At 40.3% G+C, this 13,024-nt stretch overlaps 1 protein-coding gene across 1 annotated transcript in view; it reads left to right on the top strand.

Moving 5' to 3' along the window:
- The window catches only part of LOC310993016 (connector enhancer of kinase suppressor of ras 2), a 67,465-nt gene that overhangs the window by 9,615 nt on the left and 44,826 nt on the right, over positions 1-13,024 (top strand). Inside the window, exon 3 of the mRNA XM_083981256.1 lies at positions 7,341-7,504. Coding sequence (XP_083837382.1) covers positions 7,341-7,504 — 164 coding nt within the window. The remainder of the gene's footprint in view (positions 1-7,340; positions 7,505-13,024) is intronic.

Below are 13,024 nucleotides of genomic sequence, written 5' to 3'. Positions count from 1 at the left end.
AGTTGTGACCTCTCACCAAAATTCACTTCACATATCACTGAATCACCTTCACTTTTGATCTACCCCATTGTGAGACTCTCCTGTCTCCTCTGGGGTTAACCATAAGATAAGCTTTCAGGAAGCTTGTGATTTATCTAATTCATAAATTATTTTAGACAAATCATCAGTAAGTGGATTTTCAGTAGAAATACTGTCATGCACTGGATCAAGGTTTGGACAAACATGGAGGAGAACACAAGGTGGATTCACTACTTAAAAGTAATTTATTAAAAATAACGGCCTTAACAACTGTATCAAATAAGGAATCTGTGGTGTAATGGAAGTGCATGTGGGTTTGAAACAAAGTATTCAATCAAACAATAAACCAAACAAACAGAGGGAATGGGGTGCAGCAATGGAGGAGAGAGAGCAAGGAACTGATCAGGCCAGTTTTCTAGGCTTGGCTCAGCCCACCTTCCAGGTGAATCCCTTTCACCGATGATGATGACCTCACTCTGCAGTCTGCAACAAAGAAGCAAAAGGGGAAACCAACAGCAGACAAAACACAGCAGTGTCAACAGTGGTCATCACAGTGCACAGCTACAGATGATCACCACTCCAGTCCTGTTAAATGAAAGAATATGGAACAGAGCAATAGAAACACTTCACTCGTCTGTCTTCCACAAGTTTTATAATTCACCAAACTGGGGTGATAGTTCATCAGGAAAGGACATAAAATAGGTGAAACAATTTATTATGATACATCTACATCTCAAGCACTTGTTCATACATTATTTCAGTTCACACTATTAGCTTGAGGCTACACAGCAGGAGATGTGCAGCCGTGAAGCCAAAGTCTAGCACAGAGCGAGTGAATGTGGTCCGGGCTCAGAGTACACCAAGTGCAGACTCCAGTACTTGGGAGGTCGAACTTGACAAGTTCAACTCAGGAGTCACGGCTCCAGAGGACAATTTGCATTTGGAACAGTGGCAGTTCAGCTCACCGCTGGTTATTACACTTCAGCACAAGATAGAAGGATACAGTTCATGTTTATCATTATTTATTGTGACTTTAACATTACCTTTTTTTTCATATTTATTTTAATTGAAATGTGTAGATGGTGTATATACTGTATATTATTATAAGAAACCACAGCAAATCTAGACAGTTGAATAAAGTATGGTACAGATATTTGTCACCGCCAATGGAATAAGTATTTGTGGATACATTTATTATATCAGGACAAACACCTTGAGATGTATCATCTTGTTTTCACTGTGCGTTTTTAATGATTAAACATGTGTTAATTGATTTTTGGCCACTTGGGGGAGGAACAACAACAAGCTCCAAACACAACACTGACATATTATCAGCTATTCAAACTTGATATGGCTACAGTGTTGGCAAACAGTTGGATATTATATCCGGTTGATAAGGAGCAACATTAGCCTTAATTTGGAGTCATGTCTCAGGCCTTTCAACTAAGGGTATAGTCCCATAAATTTACCCTTAATTTTGCTGTTATGCCCTTCGCAAGCTTCTCGGGGAACCGTATTTTAAACTAATAAATGCACCACAAAGTTCACAAGCTATTCGCGAACTTTGTTTGTCGGCTGTTTGTTGCTGGTAGCGAGAGTGGATTCATTAGAGCGTTTTTGTGAAAACAGCTGTATAATGTGCCCGGAAACAACTCTAATGAGAGAGCTACAAGACTTAATCATCAAAGTAAAGAAGGAACCTGAAGAACCAAAACAGAAAAAGACTGAAATATGCTAAAAGGTGACGAAGAAGTGAGGAGAACTGCAGTGTGGTGATCATTATAAGAAGCACCTTTTATAACACACAGACATTTAATCTGCTTTTCTTGTATAAGCGAGGAAATGAAGTAAGGCGCGTGAGGTGAAGGTAAATTCACGTCAAACGTTGCAGTGCAGGTCAGTTAGACCGTCTTAACTCCTTGCAGCTCCCTTGCTGACCCTGTTTTCCTCCTTCCTCTTCCTTCAGACCACCTCTTGACACCTCCTCGGTAGCTGGGTTTCAGAGCAGGGCTTTGTGCGCTTGAAAGCTCATATACCAGGGAGCTAAAACGCCATGGTCTTAAGAATATTCTGTCATGATGTGATGAATATTTCACAGCAGGAATATTTTTAGTGAGCGTTGTGTCTTTTCTTTGCACTCAATGAAGCACTTACTCCAACTGGAAGCTCACAGATGGGGCCAAGGCGATGCATGGGACAGCCTTTGCTGCCTGCTGCAACTCTTAGCCCAGCCTTCGCTCTGACCCAAACGTGCACTCAGAGGAAAACACAGGGTTGGCAGTTTGATTTTAATAGATGTTAATGGCTGAACAGCAAAGTCGCTGCTGTGCAAGTTGTTCACGTTGTTCACGTTGAGCTGTAAATGCAGTCTTTGAGGCCTTCAACAACCTTTCTGAGTCAGTCTGTGGAAAGCATACATGCTACCATATGTGTGTGTGTGTGTGTGTGTATTTATAGAGTGTGTGTGTATTCCTTAGCCTAGCATCAGTGCAGGGTCCTGAGGGGCAGCAACTGCAGATCCCTCACTTCTGCTCGGAGGCTTCTCTCGCTCTGGTTGCTTGGCAACCCTCTCGTGTCTGAAGAGGAGGGGTTTATTTTGCCCAGCCAAGAAGGAAAGATTGGTGGGAATTGCATGAAATGTGGATGAAGCTGTCAACATGAGATGCTTGTCCAAGCCTCAGCACACTGGGATTCAGTGATGGCCAGGATCAAGGGATCCTTCAGTGTCTCTTGTTGAGATAAGTCAATTTTACTATGTAGCCTATTTTTCACATTTGGAAAACGACAAACAAAAATAATCTTCTGCCTTTGTGTTATCATTTGGGATTAACAGTATTTGATTTAATTAAAAGTATAGAGTTATTAATTATGTGAGACCTTCTTAGAGTTACTTTATGATTTATTCTGCCAATTAAAGATAAACACGCAACAATCTTAAATAGTTTATTTTGAATACCTTATCATATCTTGTTTGCACTTGATCTCAACATTACAAATGTTCAAGTTTGACATTCAAAAACATTTGCTTCATGGGAACTGTGTGAGTGTGGTTTGGTGTCTGGGTTTCACCATCCAACTGAATCGCACCCAATTCAAACTAGAGAGAAGAGTGCAGACAAAAACACAAACACAGAAGGGTCCACATGAAATAGGCTATTATTTTTAACACTAACAGATAATCGTGTTTCCATGAAGTATAATGTTGCCTGTACTGTAGTGAGAAGCAGCATGAGAACAGATCTTTTAGAAACAGACCCAAAATAGAACCAACTATCAAAATGCAACGCTACCAATATGATTGACTTTGTCCAATCAACAACAAAGGGTTAGCAAACAATAGTAAAAAAAAAAAATACAATGAGCTGACCAATACAAATCCAGGTTTTACAGCAGAATGTGGGATTTGCTAAAGCCTATTCAATTATTTGGATTGACATGATCCCAACCTGTGTGTAGTCATCAAAGAAAAGGAAAGAAAATACAGTCACAATTTCATACCACTACTGTATGTGGCGGCACAATGTAAGTGCAGAAAAAACTGCCATGAGAAACCAGTGTAAATAAAATAAAATTGCTACAGAAGGCTATTTGTAGGAGGTATGTAAGTTTCACCATCACATTAATTAGCATTAACTGTTTAGTTTCCAGTCAAGAAAAAACGTTGCAAGTTCAACATCAAAAACAACATCAACATAAACAAAAAGTGTTAACTCTTTTTATCTCATGATGTTAGCATGCTAACCAGCTAAACTGGGCTGGTTTTGTCTCATAACACTACTTTGTGATAGTGAAATATTGTAGCATCCATTCTGGATGAAGAAGTACTGCCCACAGAGCTTACTCTAACCTCTTGTCTTATTAATGCAACAGTAGATGAACCTCTTGGCAAGCCACCACCACCACCACCACCACCACAACCTACTGCAGGCAAAAAAATCAAGTTCGGCAGCACACACAAAAAAAAACTTAACACAGAGCACCTTGTGAAAACATGAGAGATATGCAGGGACCAGTCTGGTTCAGCAAATACTGCTCAATATTGAGCTCCTGAAACAAAGCAGGAAAAGCAATATTTACAGGAGACACATTAGAGTCGTCTGCCATCGCCACATGAGCAGAGCCTGCTGTGGTGGAAGCTGGTGGAACCATCTCTGCTTAAGCTACGATAAAACATCTTATTCCCATGTCTGTGTAACTCCCAGGAGAAACTATAGCAGAAGCTTATGACTTGATTACACAGAGACGCACTTCTACAGAATTACTTTTTGTTTATTCCTGTTGTATACAGGCTGAGATTTGTTTGACTCTTATCACGCTGCATGACATACTTAAGTCAGTTTTCATGTTTCCTGCAGATACTATACACTGCCTGATGCGAGCAGGCATCTGGGCAGCTGGAGAAAGTATTAGCTGCTGTGTGATGCAGCCACAACTACTGCAGATCCTGACTAATAATATCTCCATGATTTTAATATCATGAACTGCCTGGCGCGAGGCACTGTACTGATGAACCTGACCCCCGTGTGGGTTAGTTTGTGTGTGTGTGTTTGTGAGCAGCATGTGCTATTTCCAGCTGGCATACGAACTCAGCAGATGAACCCAGATCAGCTGTTTGTCCTCTAGGGGAGGCATTGCGACTCATGTGATTGGCCAGCAGCTGTGTGTCACACTGTGTATATGCATGAATATATGCCTTGGTTTTTTTTTTCTTGTTTTTTTTTTTTTTTCTTGTGTTCTTGTTTAGCATTCCTGTGCACGTGCTTGTGTAAAGATGTGATGTGGTCATAAGAGACTGGCCTTTAAATGCACTGCAGTTAACACAGCAGCTCCTCATTCATCCATGTGTGCACTGCAGTAGGACAAAGCTATAGTAGGAGGCTTTCCCAGAGGAAGCCACGGTAGTCAGCCCGGATCTCTTTGATTCTTTATTCATCAGTTCTGTATAATTTATATATTTTATACACTACTGTATCTGGAAAGAGTAAAAAATGAGAGGGAAAAGGGTGCAACAATTAATGAGTGGACACCAGGAGGGAAGTGACGACCAGAATAATAAGTGTGAGAAAGTAATTTCACTTTTCTACCTGCTCAGAATCTTAGATGTGCAACGTCGTCATCAGATATAGTAAGATATTGCATTTGCATTATGATGACATAAGCCATAATGTGCCACACTATATGATGTGGCTGCTATCAAAAAGTGTCTCCATGCTTCAGGAGGGAGAAGCATGGGTATAAGGACACGTGAGTGAAAGAGAGAGAGAGGGAGTGGCAGAGGAAAAGAAAAGGAGGTTCTGGTTTGGGATGGGAGGTTTACTTCCCTTTGGTATGGACATGAAGACTTCCATTTTGAGAAACAGCCATCTGTGTTTTGTTCTTCTTATAACGAGGGCCAGGGGTTTCATATTTAGAAATCCTAGTTTTTCGCTGCAGGGCTTTCTCTCTGCTCTACCTCCATGTTTACTTGCTCCTATAGCTGCTGGCTGGCTGGCTGAAGAAATCTGCATGTTCAGTCCACTTGTGCATTTCTCTGCCAGCACTGGTGATGATTTATCAGACTACAGTGGACTGCTTTTTCTCTGTAGTAAACATTTTATATTCACACAAAAAACAAAAACAAAACAATGCGGGAGTGCAGCCGTGCACTTGCTCTTATTCAAGAATCAATCACCAATCAAGAACTCTCCCTTTTTCCTCGGCTTTCTCCACATCTCTTTGTTTTCTGTGCAGCTTCAGTCACGTTTTCTTCCGGGTCTTCTCTCCTCTCCCCTGCAGCTGTCTCTCGGACTCAGCCTGTTTTTCTGTTTAAGCCCTTGTCTTCCTCCGATCATTGATTTGGACTCATAGATTCATGCAAATATTATATGAGACACATTTAAAACTATATTTGTGTGGTTCTCACTGAGAAGCAGTTTTTTTTCAGTTCTTTTTGGGGAAGGTGTGGATTAACTATTAATGGAGAAGCGGTTTTATTTTTAAGCCGTTTTCATTTTTAACAACTGCTTAAAAGTCCTAGCATCACCTGATCACATGGCACAACATACAAGTCATCATGTGCACCTTCCTGACTTCACAGGTACAGTTTTCTCAGGCTAGCTTGAGCTAATATCAGCCCTGCTTGTCATACCACCATAATATCATTTGTCAGACCCAGACTAACGTGTGGGAAATGATGGTTCGTCCGGGAGTGTATTACATTAAACAATTTTCACTAGTGTTGCTACAGTGCAGAACCTCTCACTGACGTGTTAGATTTAAAATTGCTCTGCTGTGCTGTATGTAACAGATTGTTTGTCCGTGTCACTCAGAGCAACAGTAGGCTTATATTTTGTCTGTTTTGTCCCATGGCACACCAGGAGCAAGATGCCTCTTGCTCATCCTTTGTAGCAAGTGTGTGTGTGTGTGTGTGTGTGTGTGTGTGTGTGCACACTCTCTGTCAGCATTGCTTCCCTTGGGCATCAGTGTTTTCCTCACAGCTCCACTCTGCTTTAACAACATGCCTCCACGAAGGCGTCAAGACCCCGAATAACAGCAGCAGTTGTAATTGTATTTGTATGTGTGATTGTGTTTGAAGTGTGTGTTCACAGAGGGACAGAGTGCAATCTTTGTGTCGCACTGTGGTTCTGTGTGTGGGTATGTGTGTATGGATTTGCCTCCTCTCATGCGATTTTTCTTTCTTTTTTTTGCTCTGTGTGTGCTCATTTTTGAGCAGGCTTGTTCATTAGGTCTGTGGGGAGGACTGCTTTCTGCTGACTTCGTTAGGTTCAAAGCCTGAGGCTCTTACTGATCAATAGTATCCTGGACCCACCACATCTATGAGCAGCTGACTGGCTCTATGCATGGCAGGCAGCCACAGCTTAAGAGTGTAAAGCCATGCGTCAGTGTTGCTCACATCTTACTCACATCTTACCTTCTATATTTTGGACACACCCTTAATCAATCAGAATGTGGTGGAGAATTCTCGAAACAATAAAAACGCATTGCTTGTATTCCTCTGCAATGACACCAAAGGAAATCTCATTATAATGTAGTGTACAATAATCATTAAGAGATATTGAAAAGTTGTGTCAACACGTTTTTTCTAGGTGGCAGTTACTGAAGAGGTAGATTTAAACTGCTGCTTTGTTTCACTTAGCTGACATCTGTTCTATCCAAGTGGACCAGGATTCACCATACAATACTGCAAAAATGATTTGTTTGTTTGTGTATGTCTGGGGAGAAATACCTTTCATTTTTCTTTATTTTGGTCTCCTGCAGTATACACAGTGATAATAGGTAGAAACATCAGCAGGCTAATGTGTGTTTGTCTTTGTTGTCCCCAGGTCTGGATGACTGTCTCCAGCAGTACGTGAAGAGTTTTGAGCGGGAGCAGATGGGGGGTGAGCAGCTGCTGCACATCACCCATCAGGAGCTGGAGGAGCTGGGCGTCACCAGAATAGGACATCAGGAGCTCATCCTGGAAGCTGTCGACCTCCTCTGTGCCCTGGTAAGTAAGCCTCTGTTACTCAATGGCATAATGTTTCTCAATTGACAATAGTTCAGAGTGGTATTGCGTACAGATCCAGGATGTGGATACTGTATGTTTGAGTTTGGCCACAATGAACTAAATCTATTGAACTCCAGAACGGCAAAATGTTGTTATGAGTTATCACGCAAGTCAGATATGAAACAGAATTAATACAGAACATAATACATACATTTATGTATTACATATACATTAAGACATAAATACTCAGTTAAGGGTCTTTAGCTTGATAACTTTATCCATTGTGGCTAAAATGTAAAAGATACAGTGATGATACAGGGGGAGAAAGTTATCTTGAGCTAGACAGGCTAACTATTGTCGCTGGGAAAAGCTGCTGCTCAGTGTGTTTTGCTGCTCAGTGTTTACATTTAATTTACCCACTCAAATCAAACTGATGATAGATGTTGGTAAAAAAAAAAAAAAATACAAGCTTTAGCAAATTGATAGTGGTTTTTATCATTTAGATAAAAAATTATATTTTTTATTCCTCTGAAAGGCTTTGACTGTCACAAATATTGTAAATATTGACAGTATATCATCACAATACTATCTAGACTACTTTTACCAACACATTTTTGTCACAAGATCAATTAATTCCAGTGTAAATGTTGTGATAAGTTGAACTTTGTCACAGAACTTTGCCAGGTTAACTTAGGCATATAGCAAGCTATGCTGACTGTGCTAACATTTTAGGGGATGCATAACCAAGACAGTAATGTAGCTAAACCATCCACGCTTACTTAACCTACTCCGCAGGTTTGGTGATAAACAGTGTGATACTAGTGACCACTTGTTAGCATAACGACACAGAGGGAATGTTAAGAAGCTTGCATGACAAATGTTGCTGTGCACAGCTACTGCTGATTTAAATCCATGTCAGACTGGTTCATTTTTTTGCACTTGTGTTAGACTTTTCAGGATCTTAGAATGCTAGCTTGTTTTGATGAACGAAACAAGGTTTTTGTGGGAAAGAAAAATGTTCGGTGTTTTCCCATGTTTAGGTCAGTCTGTCCTGTCCATCATCAATACCAGTCTGTCCTCTGGTGTTGTTCCTCAGTGTTTTAAACATGCTGTGGTCCAGCCCCTACTTAAAAAACCTGGCCTTGATGGCAGTGTGCTGGCCAATTTTAGACCCATTTCTAAGCTGCCTTTTATTTCCAAAATTTTAGAAAAAGTTGTGTTCACTCAACTCAAGTCGTTTTTAGATGAACAAGATGTCTTGGAGGTCTTCCAGTCAGGTTTTAAAAGTCTGCATAGCACCGAGTCAGCTTTGATTAGAGTGTTCAATGACATACTCTTGGCAAATGACTCTGGTGAACATGTTATTTTGGTTTTATTAGACTTGACTGCAGCGTTTGATACCGTGGATCACAACACCCTAGTGGCTCAGCTACGCTACCTAGTGGGTATACGTGGTACTGCACTAGACTGGTTCAAGTCATATTTTACTGGTAGATCAATGAGTGTGAGCCTTGGGGACTCGAAATCCAGCTCTGCTCCACTGCCATATGGGGTTCCACAGGGGTCGATTCTAGGACCCCTACTTTTCTCTCTGTACTTATTGCCACTGGGATCCATTCTGAGGAAGCATGGCATATCCTTCCATTTTTATGCCGATGACAGTCAGATTTATGTGCCTCTAAAAAAGAAAAATGCCTTCTCCCTCGCACCACTTCTTGCATGTCTTGAGGACATCAAAGCCTGGATGGCCCTCAACTTTTTAAATTTTAATGAGAAGAAAACAGAAGTGATGGTGTTTGGTCATAGTGGCCTCTGCGAACCCCCCCCCTGTTGACTTGGGCCCTTTGGCAGAGTTCACAAAGCCAACAGTTTTAAACTTGGGTTTTAAGATGGACAGTGATTTTAAACTGGATCGACAAATTAGCTCTGTGGTAAAGTCCAGCTTCTTCCAAATTAGACAGCTGGCAAAGGTCAAACCACTTCTTGCACATCAGCACTTTGAAACAGTAATCCATGCCTTCATCACATCTCGGCTGGATTACTGTAATGCACTTTATTTTGGAGTTAGCCAGTCCTCCCTTGCACGTCTCCAGTTGGTGCAAAATGCGGCCGCACGCCTGCTAACTGGAGTACGTAAGAGGGAGCACATCACCCCCATCCTGGCCTCCCTCCACTGGCTGCCTGTGCATTTTAGAGTTCATTTTAAGATTCTTTTATTTGTTTTTAAATCTTTAAATGGACTGGCCCCTTCTTACCTCTCTGAGCTTCTTCACCCCTACGCCCCTGCTCGGTGCCTCCGGTCAGCTGATCTGCTGCTCCTGGAGGTACCGAGGTCCAAACGGAAGCTCAGAGGGGACAGAGCTTTTTCAGTTGCCGCCCCTAAATTGTGGAACGAGCTTCCCCTCCACATTAGACAGGCCTCCTCACTGTCCATTTTTAAAACTAGTCTTAAAACCCACTTTTATTCTTTGGCGTTCAACTCAGCATGAGACTCTACCTCTGTTTTAGTGTTTTATGGTTTGTTCTATTCATTGTTTTTAATGTTTTTTATTTTAATTGTTTTATTTAAATTCTAAATTGTTTTATTGCTTTTAAATTGTTTTAAAAGCAATAAACAATTATTATGTTATATTTATTCTTCTGTTGCACTATGTACAGCACTTTGTTTCAGCTGTGGTTGTTTTAAAGGGCTCTATAAATAAAGTTGAGTTGAGTTGAGTTGAGTTGGTGCTGTAACTGAGATAGTGTATGGTTACATACACGTTTTAGCATTCTGTTACCAGTAATTCTTTTCAGTTTTTTACTCTTTCCGCAAGAATTACCTCTCGGACCAAATCTGAGGTTGTTTTTATTTCCCTTAACCAGATATTGATATTGGTTTAAGAAGTGTCTAGAAAAAAATCCTTTATCATTTGGGCCCTGCTATGTGTGTGTGTGCTGCCTCTGTCACTGCTGACTGTACGTGCAGTGGCCCTGCTCAGGATTAGGGAATTAGGGAGAATAAGGTGCTACTGTCACAGAGAGAGGAAGAGGGAGAGGGAGAGAGAGAGAGAGGGAGAGAGAGAGAGAGTATGTAGAAAGTGTATGTAGGATGCACCTTATCTCCCAGGCACACATGGCTGGATTAGTTGGAGTTTGAATGTGTGTTTTGTGTGTGTGTGTGTGTGTGTGTGTGTGTGTGTGAATATGCTTGTGTGCTAATCAGCACCTCTTCATGGGAATGAGTGTCCCAGAGCAGCAATCACCACAATGTCCTGGAACTGGACACACGCACACGCACACACACACACACACACACACACACACACACACACACACACACACACACACACACACACACACACACACACACACACACACACACACACACACACACACACAAGCATGTTTAGGCATGCTAGATAAACATTACAGCTTGGGTCATACTTTTTTTGAGATATTATCCATGTCAGATATAATAACTGTTTCTGAGATCAGGGGCTGAATGCACAGACAGACTCCATGGTTCATTCCACAACAACAATCTGCTCACTTGTAGCGTAGACAATCAAATGCTTTTCTTACCATGCAATTACACTCATGATACTAGCATGTCCCTGAATCTCATCCATTAATATTACAGTAACTGATAGAAATAACAAGTAGTAAAACTGAATAATCATTTCAGCATACCTGAATTCCCCAGTTAACACAGGGACACAGATCTATGGTACCTGTAGACTGTGACTATTTGTACAATAAAGGCAGATTCACTGTCATCAGCAATATAATCCATCATAGGGAAAGCAAATCCCCATTCCCCTGACTCAAACATTATGGTCTTCCTGCAGTAAGAAAGGGGGGGCTCTGTGGCCCTGCAACTTCCAAATGCTGACTGAGCTTTCAGTCTCACTGTAAATGTGGAAAAGTCTTATCTTTCATGACTATACTATTGACTTTTTGCCCCTAGCATCTATTAGGTTCCCTACATGTGCAGTGAATTTTTACCTAGCTGTACCCATAAACAATAACAAAAGTTAACACTGAAACAACTTCCCATCCTAATATCTGAGCTGAAAGATGCACATAATTGACATACATAGGTGTCATTTTATTTAAGTTACATAGTGAGTGCCAACTTGGAAACCTAAAACATTTGTATATACCCAGAATAAAATGCAACCTATCTTTCTTGAACACCAATTCATCAAGGCGTCAAAATCAGTGACAGGAGTGAGCAGAACAATTATTATGATTACTAATATCATAATTTTCTATTTACCACATACAAATATAATCAGAAAATCTAGTCAATTAACTTTGTGTAAATGTAATGTTTGTGCAGCAGTTTAGGCAAATTATTTGTTAAGATGATATCTAACTGACACCTATTAATCTCACTTTTTGAAATCTTTTTCCTTCAGCTTATAAAGTTGACTTTTAGCCTGTTACATATACAATTAGAAACCACTCCATTTAATTTAAAAATGCCTGTTTTCTTCTCCAGTGCCAGAGGAATGGTAATTCTCTAATGACACTGGACAAACTGCAGAGCGGAGGTCAAAAATCTGTCAGGACACACACAGACAAACATTCATATCTAATAGAAGTTATATGTCTGGAGTACCTAAAAAAAACCCACATGCAAACAGACAGGAAGCTCTGAATATATACCCAAACATCTTACAAACAGCTTAAGTCTTATCATCTGCTCAGAACCCTTAAAATATCTTGGCATAATCTCTAATAATAATTAGTTTCTAACTTCTAAGTCCCCCTTCTTTCTTTTGTTCTGACAAAGTGATTCATGCCTTCCTCTCCTCCTCCTCTAACTCTTTCACGCAGATGAGTCAGCTTTCTATGTTGGTTCCTTTTCACTGTTGCCCTGCATGACTCCAAATTGATTTTAAAATCCTGTTGGTTACTTCAAAGCTATTTAATATTTGCCATAATTTATATTTCTTGTGCTTTTCATCCTCTCTTCAACTTTTGAGCTAATTAGACAGGACCCCTCAGATGTTTCATATAGGAGAGCTTAATAAAACTTGAATGTTCTCTTCGGGTTTACCCCTAGTTTGTGAGAAGGTATCCTGCATTAATGTCTACACAGTGCATGCTCTGCTCTGCATGTATATTTGTCTCAATTTGGTTCATATGATTTTATTCTCTTTTTTCTCTCTTGTTGTCTTTTATGACATCATTGTTTTACATATTTGTTTCTTGATAGGGATTAAACAAATTGACATAAATATGGACATTACAAAAACATCAAATCATGTAGATTCATAATTTATGTTCAGTTTTTAGGCAGCTGAAAACAACTCTTTTCTTTAATATGATATCAACTTTGGAGCCAAAGATAAATATTTCTTAGAATTAAGGTGGGGAAATGGTGTGTTTCAGTTTGAATCCGTACCTTGGTAGTTAAAAATAAAAAATGACAGCTGTTTCAGGTAAATAAGAAAATCCTGTGATTGAGCTGAGCCCATTGAATCCAGATCCTCCAAGCTGAGAGTGACACAAAAAAATCAATATTCTCTT

This window comes from Trachurus trachurus (assembly GCF_905171665.1).
Source record: "Trachurus trachurus genome assembly, chromosome: 10".
Classification (NCBI taxonomy): domain Eukaryota; kingdom Metazoa; phylum Chordata; class Actinopteri; order Carangiformes; family Carangidae; genus Trachurus; species Trachurus trachurus.
The sequence above is the reverse complement of the archived record's forward strand: the minus strand, read 5'-3'. Positions and strand labels throughout refer to the sequence as shown.